Source organism: Austrofundulus limnaeus, unplaced genomic scaffold, assembly GCF_001266775.1.
Source record: "Austrofundulus limnaeus strain Quisiro unplaced genomic scaffold, Austrofundulus_limnaeus-1.0 Scaffold35, whole genome shotgun sequence".
NCBI lineage: Eukaryota > Metazoa > Chordata > Actinopteri > Cyprinodontiformes > Rivulidae > Austrofundulus > Austrofundulus limnaeus.
In genome coordinates, this window is record NW_013952437.1 from 955,430 (window position 1) to 973,321 (window position 17,892).

Sequence of the window (17,892 nt, forward strand, 5' to 3'; positions counted from 1 at the left end):
AGAGAGAGAGAGAGAGAGAGAGAGAGAGGTGTTCAGTGATGGCTCCCAGAAAAGCAACCTGTGGAATTTATTAAAATAAAGCAAAAAAAAAAAAAAAATTCCACATTAACTCAAACTCCCCTATAGTTGGACTTTATATTTAGACTCCACAGTTTCTTTTCTATATTTACTCTGAAGGTTTTCACAGTGGAGTTCATTCATAAATTATTCATTGCTTGATTTTTATAGCATTTTACTTCCGAGAAAACAGAAAAAAATTGTTTGTTTATTCATCAAGGTTTTTTGGTTTTTGTTGCTTCTTCATCACATTAAAAGAGGCATCCTGCATCAAAAACAGATGAATGTTGAACCTCTTAATTCAGTTTTAGTTCAGTGGCAAATTAGTGCACATTTAATTCATTGCTCTACGTAAAGCATGCATAAAAATGAATCAAAAACAACTTTATTAATGTAAAAATTGAGCAATAGAGTTTTACGAATGTAATTTATTCTTAGTTACTTTTTTTTAAAAGCAGCATTATTACACCTGCTCACAGAAGCTCAGGGATGCTTGAGGGGGATTCGTGACTCAAAAGTCATGTAAATCATCCCAGCTCACACTGTCTTCTGACTTTCTATGTGAAAATGATCCAAACTGATAAACACACCACTTATTACTGACATATAAAACAACACAACTGACCAGGAGGTCATAATGTTGTCATCCCAAGGTAAGCAGAGTTTAAATAAAGGTGACCATCCAGCAGCATCACCCTGTGGTGATGTGAWGTACGTTATGCAAACAGCACAACAACTGAAATAAGATCAGCTTCACGTGTCAGGCTTTGGTTTTAACTTTTAGAGGTTGTTCTTTCTTGGATTCTTTTTTTTCTTTTTCACCTCAGGGACTGAACCCTCCTCATTAGACTCCTCCAGCTTGGGAATCCTAGTGAATATCTCTGAGATCCCTCTGCTGTAAGCCTCTTTACAATCCTCCMATAAAACACCTCGATAACTTTAAAGAAGTCATGAATTTAGAGGGACTTGTTTTTCCTGCAGTTGCTTATTTTTATTCCTCTATCTTTTCAGATGTTTTTTAAGCCAGTGTTGGATTTTTGTTGTCTTCTAGATCAGATTGGCATCATTGAGTCAGTAAAGAAAACTAAAATAAATTCACTTTCTTTTCATTATATTTTGTTTAGTCATAAGTAATTTGTCAGTTAGCCTTTAAAGTGATAGTCTGGTCATTTTGAAAAGATGTCTAAGAGCTATCAACAGTTATCAGTTGTGATTTGGACAGAATTGAAAACAGGGATTTATTTATTTAATATGAGTTGCTTGAACATAAAAGGCTTGTGGTGTAATAAAATGTAAGAATATGTTGACAGTGTTTCTGTTTGAGCTTCAACTTCCACCTACACTTCTGCCTCTCCTCCCTCTCAAACTCCAGCTCTCGCTGCTGGAAGATGGGTCACATCTTACTACGCCTTACTGTCTTTTTTTCTTTTCTTCCTGTTTTTTTTTTTTTAGATGTACGTATACCAGTGTAAGAATATAGCAGGATGAGCAGCTACTCTCTGGTGCACATCTTCAGATTTCTGACGTCAAGGCTCGAGAGGAGAGAAAATAGAGTGCAAAGAAAAAAATGTTAAGTTTGTGCCTCTGCTCAATTTGGAGCTGCTTTGCTTTTTTGTTGGCTCTAGATATAAAATAAACCTGATCTAGCCACAGAGAAATCTGTGAGGATATTTTCAGTGATGCATCGGGTCCCTCAGGTAATAAAAAAMAAYACATTTTCACATKTTAGTCAAACAACCCATTAGGTTAKGTTTATGAATTTGAAAAAAACAATCTATATGTCTGACTGCAAATATTCCTTTTCAGATTCTCAAGAAGTTCTTGTGAAAGTGTAATAAAATTAGCAATATTTCATAACAATTATTGAATAACAGGAAACAAAAAAGGTAGTATTTCTTGACAAAATGCATTTCACCCATCGACTTTWATAGCAAAGTTTTAAACAAGGATCTTGTGTGATCTGTTAGTAAACAGATACATTAAACAGTAATAACTCTCAGCTACCTCCAAACTATAAATTTTAGATAAAAAAACTGCAAAATTTGGTGTGTTAAAACCATTTTCCTTTGATTTACAACCAATAATTACTCTCTGATCATTTTATTATAATTCTAGTGCTTCAYGAGATATTTTGCTAACAGACAGACAAGCAAACACGTGTGCACACACTCCTAGGCATAACTGGATATAAATGTGATGTAAATGTATAATTACCTTTCATTGCGGCCGGCAACAAAGACGTTTGCTTCTTTCAAGGTGAAATGAGATAAATATGATCTCAAACAACTTGAGTCATAAATTTTCTTTTTTCACAGAAAGCCAAAAGCTGCATGAGTGCATAACAATGAAGCCCAACTAATAATTTGAGAGAATAAATGTTCTGTTGTATGACCTTATTTATTTCACATTTTGAAGGATATTCTCTTCTTCAGTGTTCTTTCAGTTCATTCAGTTTTGCAGATGTTTCCTTTAAGCTCAGTTCTTCTAAAGTCTTCTTTTTTATCTATGGTGAGTTCTCCAAAGTAGCTATMAGTGGCCAGTATCTTACCTGCAGCAGGCACCCTTAAACCTTTTTTAGGCTATCTGTGTTTGAGTACAATCGGATGTGTTGCAACATGTATAACTCTTTGATTTGCATAACTATGTGAAATAAAAAGTTTGCTCCATATTTTAATTTTAGCTCAACATTTTAGAAGTCTTTGGCTCTCCCCTTAAAATGTATCATCTGTGATGTAAACAGTTTATTTATATGTAATTTTCAAACAAATATTGTAAGAAGAGACTGTTCATATTGTTATATGTGAACGTTTTTTTAACACACTTGAAATCCCTGTCCGCAACATGACATGTAAATTTGCTAGCTTATTAAAACTTAAAATCACATTCTGGATTTTCCCCAATTTGCTTTTTAGCATTTTGTTTTGAAAAGCCTGACTGTAGTAARAAACTGTTGCTCACTATAATGTTTGCAGTTCCACCCAAAAGTTTTTTTAAGTTATGCCAAGAATTAGCTGATTGATGCTTTATTTTAAGTTGTCAGGAAGGAGAGGTGAAAGAAGAGTCTGATGCTCTTTTCTGCCTAATTGCCTTAAGCAGAAACACATAAAACCGTTGTTTCTTCAAATCAACCTTTATAATATTGAGTTTAAAAAATGTCACTCATTTGGTTTTCACACTGTTGATCCATCTTTCTTGAAACCCTGAATCCGTCTTCAAAAAGAAGATGAAAGTAAAGAACACTGTCCTAGAAGCTGGCTTTTCTTTGTCAGCTCCGAGCTGGGTTTTTTTTTTCAGCTCCACTAGAGTCAAACCAGTGAAGGAATGCTTTTTGAACATCCAAAAAGCTGCATCTTTCTGTGAGACCGGGCAGCCGAGTGAAGATTTGTGGCTCATCTGACAGCAGGAACAAGCTCAACGAAGCTTTAATCTGCGGCGCTGTCTCGTAACTCTGCTCCGAGCTGTCTTACTGATAATGAATCCACTCGCTGGGCACTTACAGCATCCAAGGATGATTTTCTGGGCATTAAGCTGCATTTCCTGGTTGAGCTAATACAGGTAGAAAGCTAAAACGTGTTCGGTTCTCAGCCAGGAGGATGAAGGTTCAAATGGCTTTAAAATGTCGTTGGACTGAGTGAAATTTGTGTTTTTTTATGTTGCAGCATCTTACAGTTTATCATCTATATGTGTTTTCTGTTGTGGATATGGTCATGAAATGAAACCTGGAACATAATACTGTATATGTTGTCTGGTTTCATTTTGAGCACATTTAGTTCTTCAGCTCACACCTCAACATGGTGTTGAAGAAAAAAATGTTCATTCTTACACGGCAGGAAGGGACTTTTGTTCTGATTTGATGTGTAAAAATGAGTGGGTTGCTTTGATATTGCAGATTAGGGTTTGATGATTCTCCAGCACTTATTTAGGTTAAATATGCCACCGTTAAGCAAATACAAAGATATTCTGCRCAGTTAATTATAGTTTAGTTAAGGAATGGTGTACTGTATTTATTCAGAAATCTCAAGACAGAAAACAGAAATAGTTAAAATCACGAAAAAGCTCACTCTGTAGATCAAGGTTTAGATTCTGATTTTGTGTGGCCTACCTTGATGGAATCACTTGTTACCTTTCATTTACATTTTTCATTTTTGAGGAATGTCATTCCATGCTTTAGTATAAACATAGAAGAAAGACCTCTGGCCGTAACAGTTTTTAAAAGTTGGTAATATCAGTTGTCCTTTTGTAACAGATCTAGTTGAATGACCACTTCCAGAATTTGATTTGGGCAGCAATGCACAGAGAGTTCCATAATTGGCACCTTGGAAGATCTGAAAATATAAATTAATACCACTATACAAAACATAATTCTGAAAAGTCAAGGCATCAGACAATGAAAGAACTGTACAGTGATGAGTCCAACCAGGAAGTTTTTTAGGAATTTTGTAGGCCCTGTTGTAGAGCCTAACTATGGGTTCTAAGATTTCATTTGTTGTAAGAGACCAAACAGGTAAACAGTACGACATGGTTGAGAGTATAATGGCATGAAGATAGATATTTGAAACAAAAGATGTCAGATTGGATCTAATTTTTGAATAAACGTATAATTTCTGTTTCAGCTTAGTGGTTAAGACTTGTACATGATCRHGATAAGTCAAATGAGAATCCAAAGTAATTCCAAGATATTTGTAGGTAGTGACAATATCAAGGGGATTGTTTAAAGAAGTGAATTGATTTGTTATACTGAAATATCTCCTGGGTGAGGAAAAATACACACAGTTTTTTAACATTAATTGACAAAAGATTATCTTGAAGCCAACCATGAAATGTCTGAAGATCTGCTTGTAACTGACTATTAATAGGTTCAATATTGAAATCAGACAAAAAAAGAACAGTATCATCAGCATACATTAAAATATTTGAATACATCAATATTTTTGGAAGGTCATTTATGTATACTAGGAAAAGCAATGGGCCCAGTATGCTACCCTGCGGAACTCCCACGGAACAGGGCAGAGACCCGGACACAGAATGTTAAAATCTTGCATGGCAGAAAGCATCTAAGCAGACTAAACACAACGGTTTGCCTTGAAATTTTGTGAGCAGTTGGTCTACCTCCCAAAGTAAAAAAAAACTTTTTTAAATCTTTTTTTTTCTTTGTGTGCTTGTTGGGGATCATCGGGGGTCTGGACGTGGCCTGTGGGCCACCAGTTGCCCATTCCCAATTTAGGCTCTGTCCAGAACATGGCTGCCATCTTGAAAGCCACCATATTGGATCAAGGGCAACTTTTTCTAAAAATAGGTCCCCTCACTCATTATTTGCTGGGGCACTCAGATGTCATTGTCCCTTTTCTTTCTGAAATCAAAGGGTGTCCTGTGACTTTTGACTCACCCAGTATCATGTATTGTGAATAATAGAGCTACTAAAGCATAACATTTATATCTGTACAAGTCACTGAATTATAGCCGCTTTTTGTTTTCTACGGTCAGTTGGTACGGACGGCCATCTTGAATTGGTTTGACTTCAAAAATTAAACAGCTGGACGTCAACCCATTTATTAAAATTCATCCAGGATTTTAATAAAATAATTTTATTACAGGCAAACACAACTTTTCTTTGGCTTGAACTTTGAGAAACAGAAGAAGTAACCATTTCACTTCAGATTATTATTAGGAGTTAGTTGTCTTCTCGCCAGAGGAATGAAGCTGTTGCTCATTCGGGTTGTTCTTGATTTGATGGTGATCTCTTCTTTCGGATGGCAGGAGATTAAGCAGCTCATGGGCAGGATAAGAGAGGTCTCCCGCTTTACTTTTTTAATCTCCTCTTGAAAATGGTCTCCAAGGAGGCGAGTGAGACTCTGATGAACCTATAAGCCATTCTCACCACATGCTGCAGAGCCCTCCTGTCAGCTACACTGCAGCAAGATGTGATGCAGCTTGTCAGGATGCTCCCAGAAGGGCTTCAAAAAAACGGTGGTCAGGTTGGGTTCAGGGTGGGATTCTCACAAGTTTCAGTCTTAAAAGAAAACATGTAAGAGTCAAAGCTACGTGGCTCCAGACATTTCTTTGGTCCTAATTGTTTGAATGCTGAGTCAGCATTTTGCAACACGTCCTCACACTTTGTCCTATTTTAACAAATTTGTTAAAGCCACAGGAGTGTGCTCTAACTTTTTTATGTAATTTTTTAAAATGTAATTTTTATACTTTTCAAAATATTTTAAAATTATTTTTTTAATTTAAACTTAAATTTTAGAAATGACAATTTCTAAAAAATACATTGAAATCTCTTCATTCCTCTAAAATCTGCATTAACAATCTCTATCTTCAGACTTCTCAATAGTTTTGCACTGGATTTGCTCACTTTACTATTATTTAGTCTACTCTTCCTAAATTTAGGATTGGGTTTTGTTGATTTTAGCTTTGTTAGCTGTTTTTCCAAACTTTAACTTTCAGCTATAGTTTGTGTTATGCTAATTTTCACATTTGGCTGCAGTTGAGAAAATTTGAGCTTTTAGTTTGGTTGAGCTAATTTTAGCTTTTATCCATGTTTTGCTGATTTTAGTTCAGTTGCAGCTTTTTGAACAAACTTCTGTCACGTTGGTCAATAAACATTTTTTGCAGAAACCGATAGTCACAAAATATCAGTACTGTGCAACAAACATTTAGGTCTTGGTGATTCTTCTGCATTTATTTAGATGAAGTATGCTGTTGTGTGATCTTTAGCATACAAAGTGGAGGGTGATATGCATTCTTTAAAGGAGATATTCAGACTGCAGTAATGTCTTGATGTGACAATCAGCAGTTCATTCAGTCATCATTAATCCCCCATACGCTGGATCTTTGAAAGGGTTACTTCTGGTACATGGAGGCCTTAAGTTATGTCCTCCTTTTTAATCAACCACAAACTGTTTTCTTTTCGATCAATAGCTGATTAAAGGGTATCAAACCTCCATCAAAGTTGTTGACCATCTTGACTTTGTTCCAGAGAAAAAAAGAAAAGCACTTCAGTAACTATAGGTCACCAAAATAACATTTCCCTCACTGCTGTGCTGGTAATAAAGTGCAGACATGGATGTCACATTGCCCTCAGTGAGTCACAGGTAAAAAAAAAATCCTTTTTTTTTTTTTTTTAGCAGGCTAGCTGATTTCACATATGATGTCAGTGAAGGTTTTTCAGACCATGAGCTGTCGGGAGCCTTTTAATGAGAAATTTCTCTAAGGTTTTATTGCACGAGTGTTACCCTGATGGTTGAGCTTCTGGAACATCCCTTCATCTTTTATAAGGATTTTGTTCAGTTTCAGTGTTTATTTTTGTGACATTAAGACCTTTTACCCTTGGTTATTCAGTTTTACACAGATGCTTGGTGATGAATTTAAAAATCATCCATTTTAGATTCCTGAAAATATATACCATCACTATTTATTTTTAGTGATTTTTTTTGTGCACTTTAAATCCCTTTCACAACACTTTCTGCTTTTAGCCTTCTGCTGTAGGCTTTAGCTGGACTTTCAATACTTTAGCTACCTTTTTGCTTCTTTTGAAATTTTGCTTGTTTTAGCTTAAACATTTGCTTCTCCAGTGAATTTCAGCAGTCATTCAGCGCTTTGTATTTTTGTATACACGTTTACCACTTTGAATGTGTTTGCACATTTTAGCTCGTGATAAATGAGGCACTTTGTCTAAAATATGGGTTTTGGTTCACGAACGATTAACTGTCTCTTCTGATACATCACGTTTCATTTCTGTGAAACGCACACACACAAACGCACACATGTATCCCATTTATGTGTTTTGTGTTGTGTGACAATCAGCCTGTGATGTTTATCTGCAGGATAATGCACTGGGCCCGGCGGATCGAGCAGGAGATTGACAGAGTCTTTCAGCACATCACTGGAGCTCAGCAGCTGAAAGGGGTGAGTGTGTGCTATGGGATCTTACTCATTATTCTGCAGCGTAAACTCAATAAGGAATGCATCGAGCAGAAAGGTCAGCTCACTAAATAGTTGCGAATCCATTAAGTTCCTGAGCCGAAGCTAAATAGCTGCATTAAAAAAAAGAAAACAACAAGTACAGTCTGCCTCCTTATTTATTTATATATATTTTTAATGATTTTTCTGGGACATATTGTATAAACAGTCAATAACATGTTTCTTGAAGATGGACAAAAAGCTCGCTCTCTCATTGCTATTAATTTTTTGCTGATGTTTAGATATTTTGTTTATTATGGTCCATTGCTGAAAGGTGAAAGGGCAATATTGTTTTTCCTTGTGTTTGTGTGTTTACTTCTCTGTATCATTAGCACTGCTTCAATATATGTTTACTCAAGTAAAAGTAAAAATTAGCTGTCCAAGAAATTATTGAACAATAAAAAATGTATTTTGTAGAAAGGCCATTTGAGCACTGATCATCATATGTAAGTTAATGTTGTAAAATGATGTCATCAGACGGACAAAACAATAGAAGGTTAAGGGCAAATTCTGGTGTTTTTCAAGGCTAAAATTATGAAAATTAAAACAAATCTGTCTTTAATTTGATATTTTTTGTAATAATATTCTGGTATTATCAACATTTATGCAGACAGAAGATGGAATTATTAGTGTGTGTGTGTGTGTGGGGGGGGGTTTCAGGCTCATGATATTTTTCTGCTATCAGCCCTGTAAATAACATAATTACAAAATAAATTCCAGCCAAACCTATTATGCAGAATTTGTTATATAAGTACTTCCAGTGGCTATATCTACTGTTGCTGTATTTGATTTTCAGTAATCTTTTCCTGTTAAATCAATAAATCAAATCAAATCAAATCAATTTACATGACCTGCAAATATCTCATCAGGCTCAGCAGATGGAAAATAGTGTTAGAATAACAAAGCTTGTGTACAAACAAGATGTCTTACTTCAACATAAACTTAGCTGTGTGTGTTTCTCTGCTGCATTTCTGCTTGAAAAAGTTAAAGGACTTACGCTGGGTAGAGTACTCAGAAATTTTACTCAGAGTAGCGATACTTCAKAAAAGTAAAAACAAGGGTGTAGTAAAACTACTCCTAAAGTGCTGGGCCGTGTCACGGGGAGATGTGTGGGGGCGTCTCTCCTCAGCAGAGAGCAGCAGCACGTGTCCTTTTTGTGGTGTCACCACAGAGCAGATGGTCAGCCTGCAGTAATGCCTTGATGTGACACTCACTAGTTCATTCAGTCATCATTAATCCCCCCATACATCTGAAAGATCTTTTAAAGAGTTCTCTTKATCCGAGCTCTGAAAGTGTTTTATTTGAGGGTAAAAAAAAAATCTCAAGGACATCCTGCTTAAAGTTCGGTTCACAAATTAACTAGTTCTAATTTAGGAGAACAGTTTTATTTATCTGCTGATTACAGGGTCAACTAAAGTTTGAGACAAATGTATACAGCTGATTTACATAAAGCTGATTTCTTATAATATTGTGACATTTATGCATTTTAATCAGTGCTAAATCAATAAAATAGATGAAACATTTTAAAATAAGACTCAGCATTTCTTGAAGTATGTTTATCACCTTTCATGTCAGAGTTTTAAATTCAAATCATCTCATGATGAGTAGCTGTTTGGGTCAAATCTTTTAAGTAACTTTATACCAGAGGAGCCCAAAGTGGGGCCYGCGGGCCAAATTTGGCCCACCAAGCTATTTGATTTGGCCCACCAACAGTTGCCAAAGTTACAAGGTTGTAACCTGTTATCCTGTGTAGAAACACAGTATTTCCATTGGTCAAATGACTATATGAAAGGGCTGTAGTGCAGGTAGTTTTCATTCGTGGTGCTGACTTTATCTTTGATTTATTAGGATTAAACATGAAACGTGAAATGACAAGAAATATTTAGAGCAGATTTAACCCCACATGTAGATTTTCACACTTTATAAGGCCACAAAAACTCATTTTATCAATTTATGAAATGTTCCTTGAGCCTTTGAGCRTATGGCAGACTTTCTCCAAGTGCACAAGCTAAAACAAAAGAGGGCCATTGCACAGCTTAATTGTTAAAAATAAAGGACTTTACTTAAAAATGTTTGTATTTCATGTATTATATTACTGCACTTGGCCCGCAGCTGTGGATAGATTTTCATTTTGGCCCTCTCGGGGAAAATGTTTGGGCACCCCTGCTTTATACAGTCTTAAACATTATTATAAAATGTGTCAGTCCTGGCTAACTACCAGAGGTGTATAAAGTACTTGAATAAATAATAACTAAGTAAAAGTAAAAATACTTTAACAAAAAATGACTACATAAATGAAAGTCATCAGATTGCTCACAATTATCTGACGGTAAATGTAAAAGTACTTTTAAACACACTCTAAGCCAAAGTGAGTAAACTGCTTAACATTTACTCAACTTAGTTTAGTGGAAACAGTTGACATGATTTGGTGAATAAATCCAACACTTTGTTTTTTTAGAGCACATAAATGACTCGTTTCATGATGAGTTACCATCATGTTTAAATTTGTAGCATGAAATGAGGAGGTACATTTTAAAGTATCGTTTTTATGTTTTGACTGTAACAAAACAAAAGTAAAAGTGACAATTTAAAAAAAATACTTTAAATAACATTTTTTTTAAGTATCGCAACAAAGTAAATGCACTTTGTTTCTATACACCTCTGCTAACTATTGTGTCAAAATTGAACTCATTCTCTGCTAAACTGACTGAGCCTTTCTGTGTGGCGGCCATCTTGAATCTGGTTGACTGAGAACAGTTCGGACCCAACACATTCAATCGGTTTCTGTCATGCTTTTTGAAACAGAAATGACCCTKAATAATCAAATAAAGGTCATATGCGCACATCTATTCAGACATTTTCTGTAGCTGAGTGGAAGCYGGAGCAGAGATTTGTGGGTTCTCAGAGGGATTCCTGAAACCTGCTGTGAGCTCTGGGTCTGCCCCGAGGCCTCCTTCAGGAACTGCCACCTTGTGTTGGGGCTTTTAGTGCGAGGAGCTACAGTATATTTGAGACTGCAGTTCCACCTCTTGTAAAGTTTTACTTAGTAAATTGGTCCTGGGTGAGGGGCCTGACACAGTTCAATAAAATGTTTTGGTGGTGACAAGATCAATGGACCAAATACCAGATCTTTTAAAGTCTGCTGGTTTCTGCTCCCCCAGTGTCACCTTGTAGGAGTTCAAGTGTTGGATTGACAGCCTGTTATAATCCTAAATTTAATCTGCATCCCATCCATCCTTCGGTGGCACGTCTTCATTCTGAATATGATCAACGCAGAAGGGAATTTTTTCCCCCCAGATGGCACACAGTTCACAAAATCACCCTGTTCATTACTGCATGTTCCCATCTGCGTGTCACGGCCCAGTAAAGCATCTGGTCAGCCCACAAACTGAGGAATGTCTTGAAGTTCACTCCCAGAATCTGTTCACAGGAAGAAAGCTGTCACACAGAATGCCAAATACACTCATACCCCCGCTCCTCGTCTCCTCTCATGGCTTCTTGGCATCTTCTTTCTGACATTTTTGCTCGTGAGGATGAGAGTCTGATGACCTCAAACATGCAACACACCTGGAGAGATGCTGTTAATATCTTGTTCCTTTTATTTGAGGTCTCCTGGATTCTGAGTGGGTGCTCAGGTAAAGGTGATGTTTGCTCAAAAACAAACAAAAATACAAACAAACAAACACAAAAAATGATTTTGAAATGGTCAAATGACTGAAAAGAAGTGTGTACTTTTCTCTCCCAAACATTTGTTTTGTGTAACACATTTTAAATGAGAAAAACATATTCAGCATAAATGAATGATGGCTGCTGAATGACTTTGCTGAAATTAGTTGAACAAGATGAAACTGAGTGTTTGAAGCTAAAATAAGCTGAATATAATCTAAAAGCCAAAAGTAGCAAAAATTTAGTTAAAAGCAGCAAAATGCTGGTTTTTAACCAGACCCTGTCCTTCACTTTGCTTCGTACAAGGGTCTGGACTTGATGCATAGAGAATCGATTTCTTGCAGGAGGCGTGGCCTCTGCTGAAGCAGGTGTGTGTTGTCGGTGTGGAGGAGGCTAAGCTAAGAAGCTAACCGGAAATCGCGTGTGCTGTAAACAACCCTACTGAGAGGAGAAAAGTACCGAGCTGAACGAGACGACTGTAAATGAGAGCTGCTGCTTTGTCAGACTAATTTATTTTAATTTGGAAGCCTTATCAATACGGACTGGCTTCATGCGCTTCCTCCACTGCCGTATGCTAAAATAACTAGCAGACACTGTGCATGAACATCAACGTCATTCAAAGCGCCTCCTTCTGTTTGCTGATTGGCCCAGGTAAAATAAACTACAAGCAGACACTGCGCAGAAAATTGACTTTCTGTTCTCTGATTGGCCCGGCTAAAAATCTGCCAGCGAAATCCTTGTCAATGGGAGAAGTCCCAGACGGAGCAGTGAAGGGAAACTAGAATTGAGCAGAGCTGCGTAGGAAGGCAAGGGCCAGGCTAAAAAAATGCAGTTAAGAGCATCAAAATGTTTGCTTAAAAAGTAGCAAAATAGCCAGAAGATAAAAGTAGTAAAAGAAGAATAAACTGCAGCAAGGAGAGCAAGAGAACATTTTTGAAAATACAAAAAAATTGGATAAAAATCTCAATTTAATTCTGTTGGGAAAAGTATTTTAAAAGTATAAAAGATTCAAACTCAAAAGTCACAGCACCCACCTGCTAAATGAGCTGAGCAACTACACAGCTGTTTGATGTGTGTGTGTTGCATATCAGCACTCACTCTATTACACTCAGAAATACAGTTCTTTACTCCTGAAAACACTACTGTCTTCAGAAAACAAAAAGATTTATGTAGAACAGTACTGTACAAAAACTAAAATCACTGTTTCAAAATGAACAGATTTACAACGAGGAGAGGCGACGGTTTAGTCTGGTGAAGAATCAGCCTCGCAGGATCGTGGAGAAGGTGGCCTTAGACATCGAAAAACTGCTGGCAAAGAAACGCAAAGCTCTCGATGTAAGTTTGTGTCTCCTCATCCATCCATCCATCCATCCATCCATCCATCCATCCATCCAACATTAGTCTGTGTTTTATCATATTTATCTGTTGTTTTGTGTTGTGTTTATCTTCATTAGACCAGAGGTTCTCAAACTGGGGTCCCAGGACCCCCAGGGGTCCACGAGCCATGTCTCGGGTGTCCTCGAAAAATTTCAATAAATTGTTAATTTGGTTTTTATTTTAAAAAATGCATACGTCGAACAATGCTCTAATAAAACAAACAAACTAAACCAAACAAAAATAATATTACCATGGCATTTAGGGGTTAAAATCAACAGTAAACTATTTAGCATTAACAGCATGGGGTTTTGAGGGGGTCCCTGGAAATTTTTCACCATTGTAAGGGGTCCCCAGGCCCAAAAAGTTTGAGAACCCCTGCATTAGACAGTATTTTTTTGTTATTTAATCATATTCTTCCTGTTTGAACATTTTATAAAATAGTTTTTATAAACGCCACAAACTTGTTGAGATGTACTGCAAACCTTCCTGTGTCACTTTGTAATTTCGGTCTGAAACTCTGACACGTTTTTGTTCTTTCTGCTGTATTGTGATTATTTGTATGTTTACAACCCACAGAGGTTAGCCAGTGAAGCAGAAAGGCTCCAGCGAGAGCATCTATGGCAGGATGCTATCAAGGTAAAASTGTAAATAACTTGTTTTCTACATTTGAAGCGCATGCACAGAAATCACATTTTAGTCTGTTCCTGTTCTGTTTCTATAATGTTTTTTTTTTACCTTCAGTGTTTCAAATAAAAGATTTAGGTCTTTTTTTGGAATTTGAAATAGAATGATCTGTTGAAATAAAAGCCCAACTGAAAACAAAATTAAAAACCAAGCCACAGCAGCAACAGCAACAAAGAAAATCACACATTTCCTAGAATTTTAACAAAGCGTATCCCACGAAACATAACACTAAAATTACACTTTCTCCAAATCACAACAATATAGTACATTAAATTAATATTTACTGTATATACAATGAATAAAATCATCCCATAATAATCTTTAAATCATTGCTTCACTTGTCACAGTTTGCACATTGTTCCTGGTGCATGAGCTGTGTCATATGGTTAAAGGTGAATGAGTGATCGCAGCAGAATATCTTCAAAGACAAACCCTGTGAAGCATAAAGGAGAGGCTGTTTTCAGGCACACAAGGGCAGACAGCAGACTGAGACCATCTTGGGTTTTGGTAAATGATAAAACCGGCGGTGGAGTTGACTGATGACATCATTCAGCGATCAAAAAACTCCAGAAACAGGAACACGTCTGAGCAGAGACGTCACACGTTCTGCTGAAGTTTGTTAGGCCTCTTCAGAAACTAAAGACTAACAGATGGCGATGCTCCACACAAGCCTCACAGCCTGTCTACTGAATCATAACATGTCAGATCTGAGTGGAAAACGCAGCTGAACAATACACCGTTTTGTAGATACAACTTTACGAATACACAAAAAATATATTTCTATTTTCCCACTTCTTTACGGTTTATACCTTGACATTTTTTGTAGGTTTTATTTGTTATTGTGAGAAACTAGTTTAAATCTAAGTTTTATGTTGTGATGACTTTTAAATTGCATTTGTTGGAAACAGATTAAACTTTATGAATGGCCTGATTAGTACAGAGTCCCTTATTAATGGACAAATGGTCTTTTTTGTGAAAAAAAAAAAAGTAACCGCAGAGCTGTGATAGATCATTTTCTGATGCAAACCAGTGAATTTGTAATTCTGAATTAATTAAACATTTTAAAAGCTCATACTTGTTTAGACGTTTTTGTAGATAATAACAACAGTTGGGCTAAAAATAACCCAATATGGGTTATTTTTGGCCCAACTGCTGGGTCAGTATAGCACCAGCCCAGCAGTAGTTAATTTGACCCAGCAAGTTGGGTTGACCTGTTATAACCCAACGGTTGAGTTAAAATATTCTACCCAAATACTGGGTCAAATTAATTAAAATTCTGGGTTGTTTCAACTACATTATGTGTTATTTAATCTACCCAAATATTGTGTCAAATTAATTAAAATCCTGGGTTGCTTCAACTACATTATTTGTTATTTAATCTACCCAAATACTGGGCCAAATTAATTAAAATTCTGGGTTGTTTCAACTACATTATGTGTTATTTAATCTACCCAAATATTGTGTCAAATTAATTAAAATCCTGGGTTGCTTCAACTACATTATTTGTTATTTAATCTACCCAAATACTGGGCCAAATTAGTTAAAATTCTAGGTTTTACCATATTTGTTCAGTTAACTATCCAAATGCTTGGTCAAATTAACCGAAATGACAGATTAATTGTAACACATTATAGTACAATCTTTCAGAAAATAAATTGCTAGRCTACCCACTTCTATACTCAGTTCAGGAGCAAATCTTACAATACAAATGAAACCTTGTTTCAGTGATTTGCTTCACCACAAAGATGATCAGTCAACTTCTCTCCAGCACGTGTGTGAGCTCGAGGAGCATGGAGCTTGTCTGGGTGGCGGGTGTGGTTCGGTGGAGGAGGAGCACGTTTTGTCAACGTGATGACGTTCCAAACAGAAACAACCCADGTGCTGGGTAAACSGATGCATGTTGGGTTGATGAATTTTGACTAAGWGTTTGACCCAGCGCATGAGTTGCACAAAAACAACCCAGTTCCCATAAAAATAACCCAATTCCCATAAAAATAATTCATATTGGGTTAACAATTTCATAACCCAGCAGTTGGTTAGTGGAAATAACCCAGCCTTTTTTAGTGTGACAATCATGTGAAGCCCTTGGCGTGTTGTTTGGAAAGCCACAGTAGATTTTGGTTCTCTTCCCACGTTCACAAAATCTTCTTCTTCATTAGCATCCTCACACAACCAGACACTGCAATATCAGAAAGGCTAGAAAACTGATTTGTTTACATAGATGGCAGCAAACACAAAAATGACTATAACCCAGACTTTTTAAAACAGGTATTGAGATAAAAATAGGTGTGGTTGAAGCTGTGAGTAATCCACTGGACATACTCTAAACATTAACAAATTATACAGAATATTTGTTTAGAATTTCAATGTGCAAGCTGATGGTGATATGCAAGCTTTAAAGAAAAACTACTTATTTTTGTCGCTTTTTCCTGCAACTCTTCACCTCCTACTTTAAAATTTTGTTTCTAATTGGTGTATTGTATGTTTAAAATGATTATCTTTAATACATACCAACATATAAACACATCCTAATTGCTCTCTGAGTCCAGAGACTCATTTGCCAGCTGCACGTCAGCTCTGGTCCTCAGTGCTGCCTCCTCACGTCTCCATCTGTTTCCCTCCAGGAGCTGGACATGGCTTACTATGACTCTAAAGCAGAGCTGGATTATGTGAGTGAGAGGAGAAAAAATACTCTAATTCAACTATTAGTTTAATGTCTTTCAGTCTGTGTAAAGCAAAGAGTAATGTGTATTATTTGTGCGCTGACTGGTTCTGACAGAACTCCATTGATGGAGAAGTGGAGATGGATAATCCCTCGCAGCTCAAGCTGGAGTTTGTGTACGACCCGAACTTCAAAAACAGCGTCAACTTTTCCCACACAGCTGTTCAGATCCCAACAGATATCTATAAAGGAGGCAAGTTGTGCTCCAATTATGTCATTTTTCAAGAGAGCAGTCTGGAAAGATGTGTTTTTGATGTATTATTCTTATAGTAAACATCATTTTGTTTTGTGCTGTAAGCTTTTAATTTCAGTGGGCCTGATCTCTTTAAGTCAAATTCTACTAAAACTTTCATAGATTTTTAAAATTGGTTTCAAAACATTACAAACTCTTCTTGTAGTAGTTTTATATGGTCATATTTATATGTATTACCTACTGTCTGTAAATGATCTTTGTCAATGAATTAATTTATAATTAATTCAGTCTCACTAGGAAACAGGGTCACCCCCACACTGACTCTAAGGTTGCTTATATGTAGAAAGATGTAAACATTTCCTGTGTGTTTGGGCAGCACTCACATTAAAGTCGTCTCTTTTTTTTTTTAGCCACAGTCATTCTGAATGAGCTAAACTGGACACAGGCCTTGGAGAGAGTGTTCATGGAGAACAGTCGGGAGGATCCGTCCCTGCTGTGGCAGGCGTTTGGGAGCGCGACAGGAGTCACTCGCTACTACCCAGGTCAGGGTTTTACAGCTGCCTCCGTGTRACAAATGAAGTGAGATGTGTTACCTGTTATCTGATCAGGCTTAAAACTCCATTCTGTCTACTTTTCTGCAGCCACACCTTGGAAAGCCCCTGATAAAATTGACCTGTACGACGTCAGGAGGAGGCCCTGGTACGCCGAGGCACTTTGAAACCCTGTGGATGTGTTAAACAGATTTRAAGGACCTTTTTTCTGTTCTTATTACAGGTACATCCAGGGGGCATCATCCCCCAAAGACATGGTCATCCTGGTTGATGTGTAAGTAATGTTTCACAGTGCATAGAAAAAAAATAAATCCTCATCACATGCTCAAACAACAATAAATGAGGGACAAGAGAAATAAAAGCTTAAAACCCTTTTGTGTAGAATATTTTAACTCCATGTTGAGAACTGGTTGATGGTGGGAACTATCTTTCTTTTCTCTTTCTTTTCYAAACTTAGAAGAAAACTTGTTTATTCACCTAGTGAAACAGATGAGATCATTAGATAATTAACAGTCTATTTTTCCTTGAAGGAAGCACATCACCTGGCACCATCCATGTCTAAGTTTTAAACTAAGATAAATTTATGTTTAGGTCAAATTTTAAAGGGGCAATATTATGTGTTCCTCAGGCTTATATTTAAGTACTACACCATAATAAAGTATCTATGTCACCTTTAGTTG

The 17,892-nt window shown here is 36.6% G+C and overlaps 1 protein-coding gene across 1 annotated transcript in view; it reads left to right on the forward strand.

Annotated features, from left to right (window-relative positions):
• The window catches only part of LOC106516038 (voltage-dependent calcium channel subunit alpha-2/delta-2), a 40,326-nt gene that overhangs the window by 5,934 nt on the left and 16,500 nt on the right, over window positions 1-17,892 (forward strand). Inside the window, exons 2-9 of the mRNA XM_014006197.1 lie at window positions 7,884-7,965; window positions 12,904-13,020; window positions 13,639-13,698; window positions 16,371-16,415; window positions 16,526-16,661; window positions 17,072-17,203; window positions 17,303-17,360; window positions 17,436-17,486. Coding sequence (XP_013861651.1) covers window positions 7,884-7,965; window positions 12,904-13,020; window positions 13,639-13,698; window positions 16,371-16,415; window positions 16,526-16,661; window positions 17,072-17,203; window positions 17,303-17,360; window positions 17,436-17,486 — 681 coding nt within the window. The remainder of the gene's footprint in view (window positions 1-7,883; window positions 7,966-12,903; window positions 13,021-13,638; window positions 13,699-16,370; window positions 16,416-16,525; window positions 16,662-17,071; window positions 17,204-17,302; window positions 17,361-17,435; window positions 17,487-17,892) is intronic.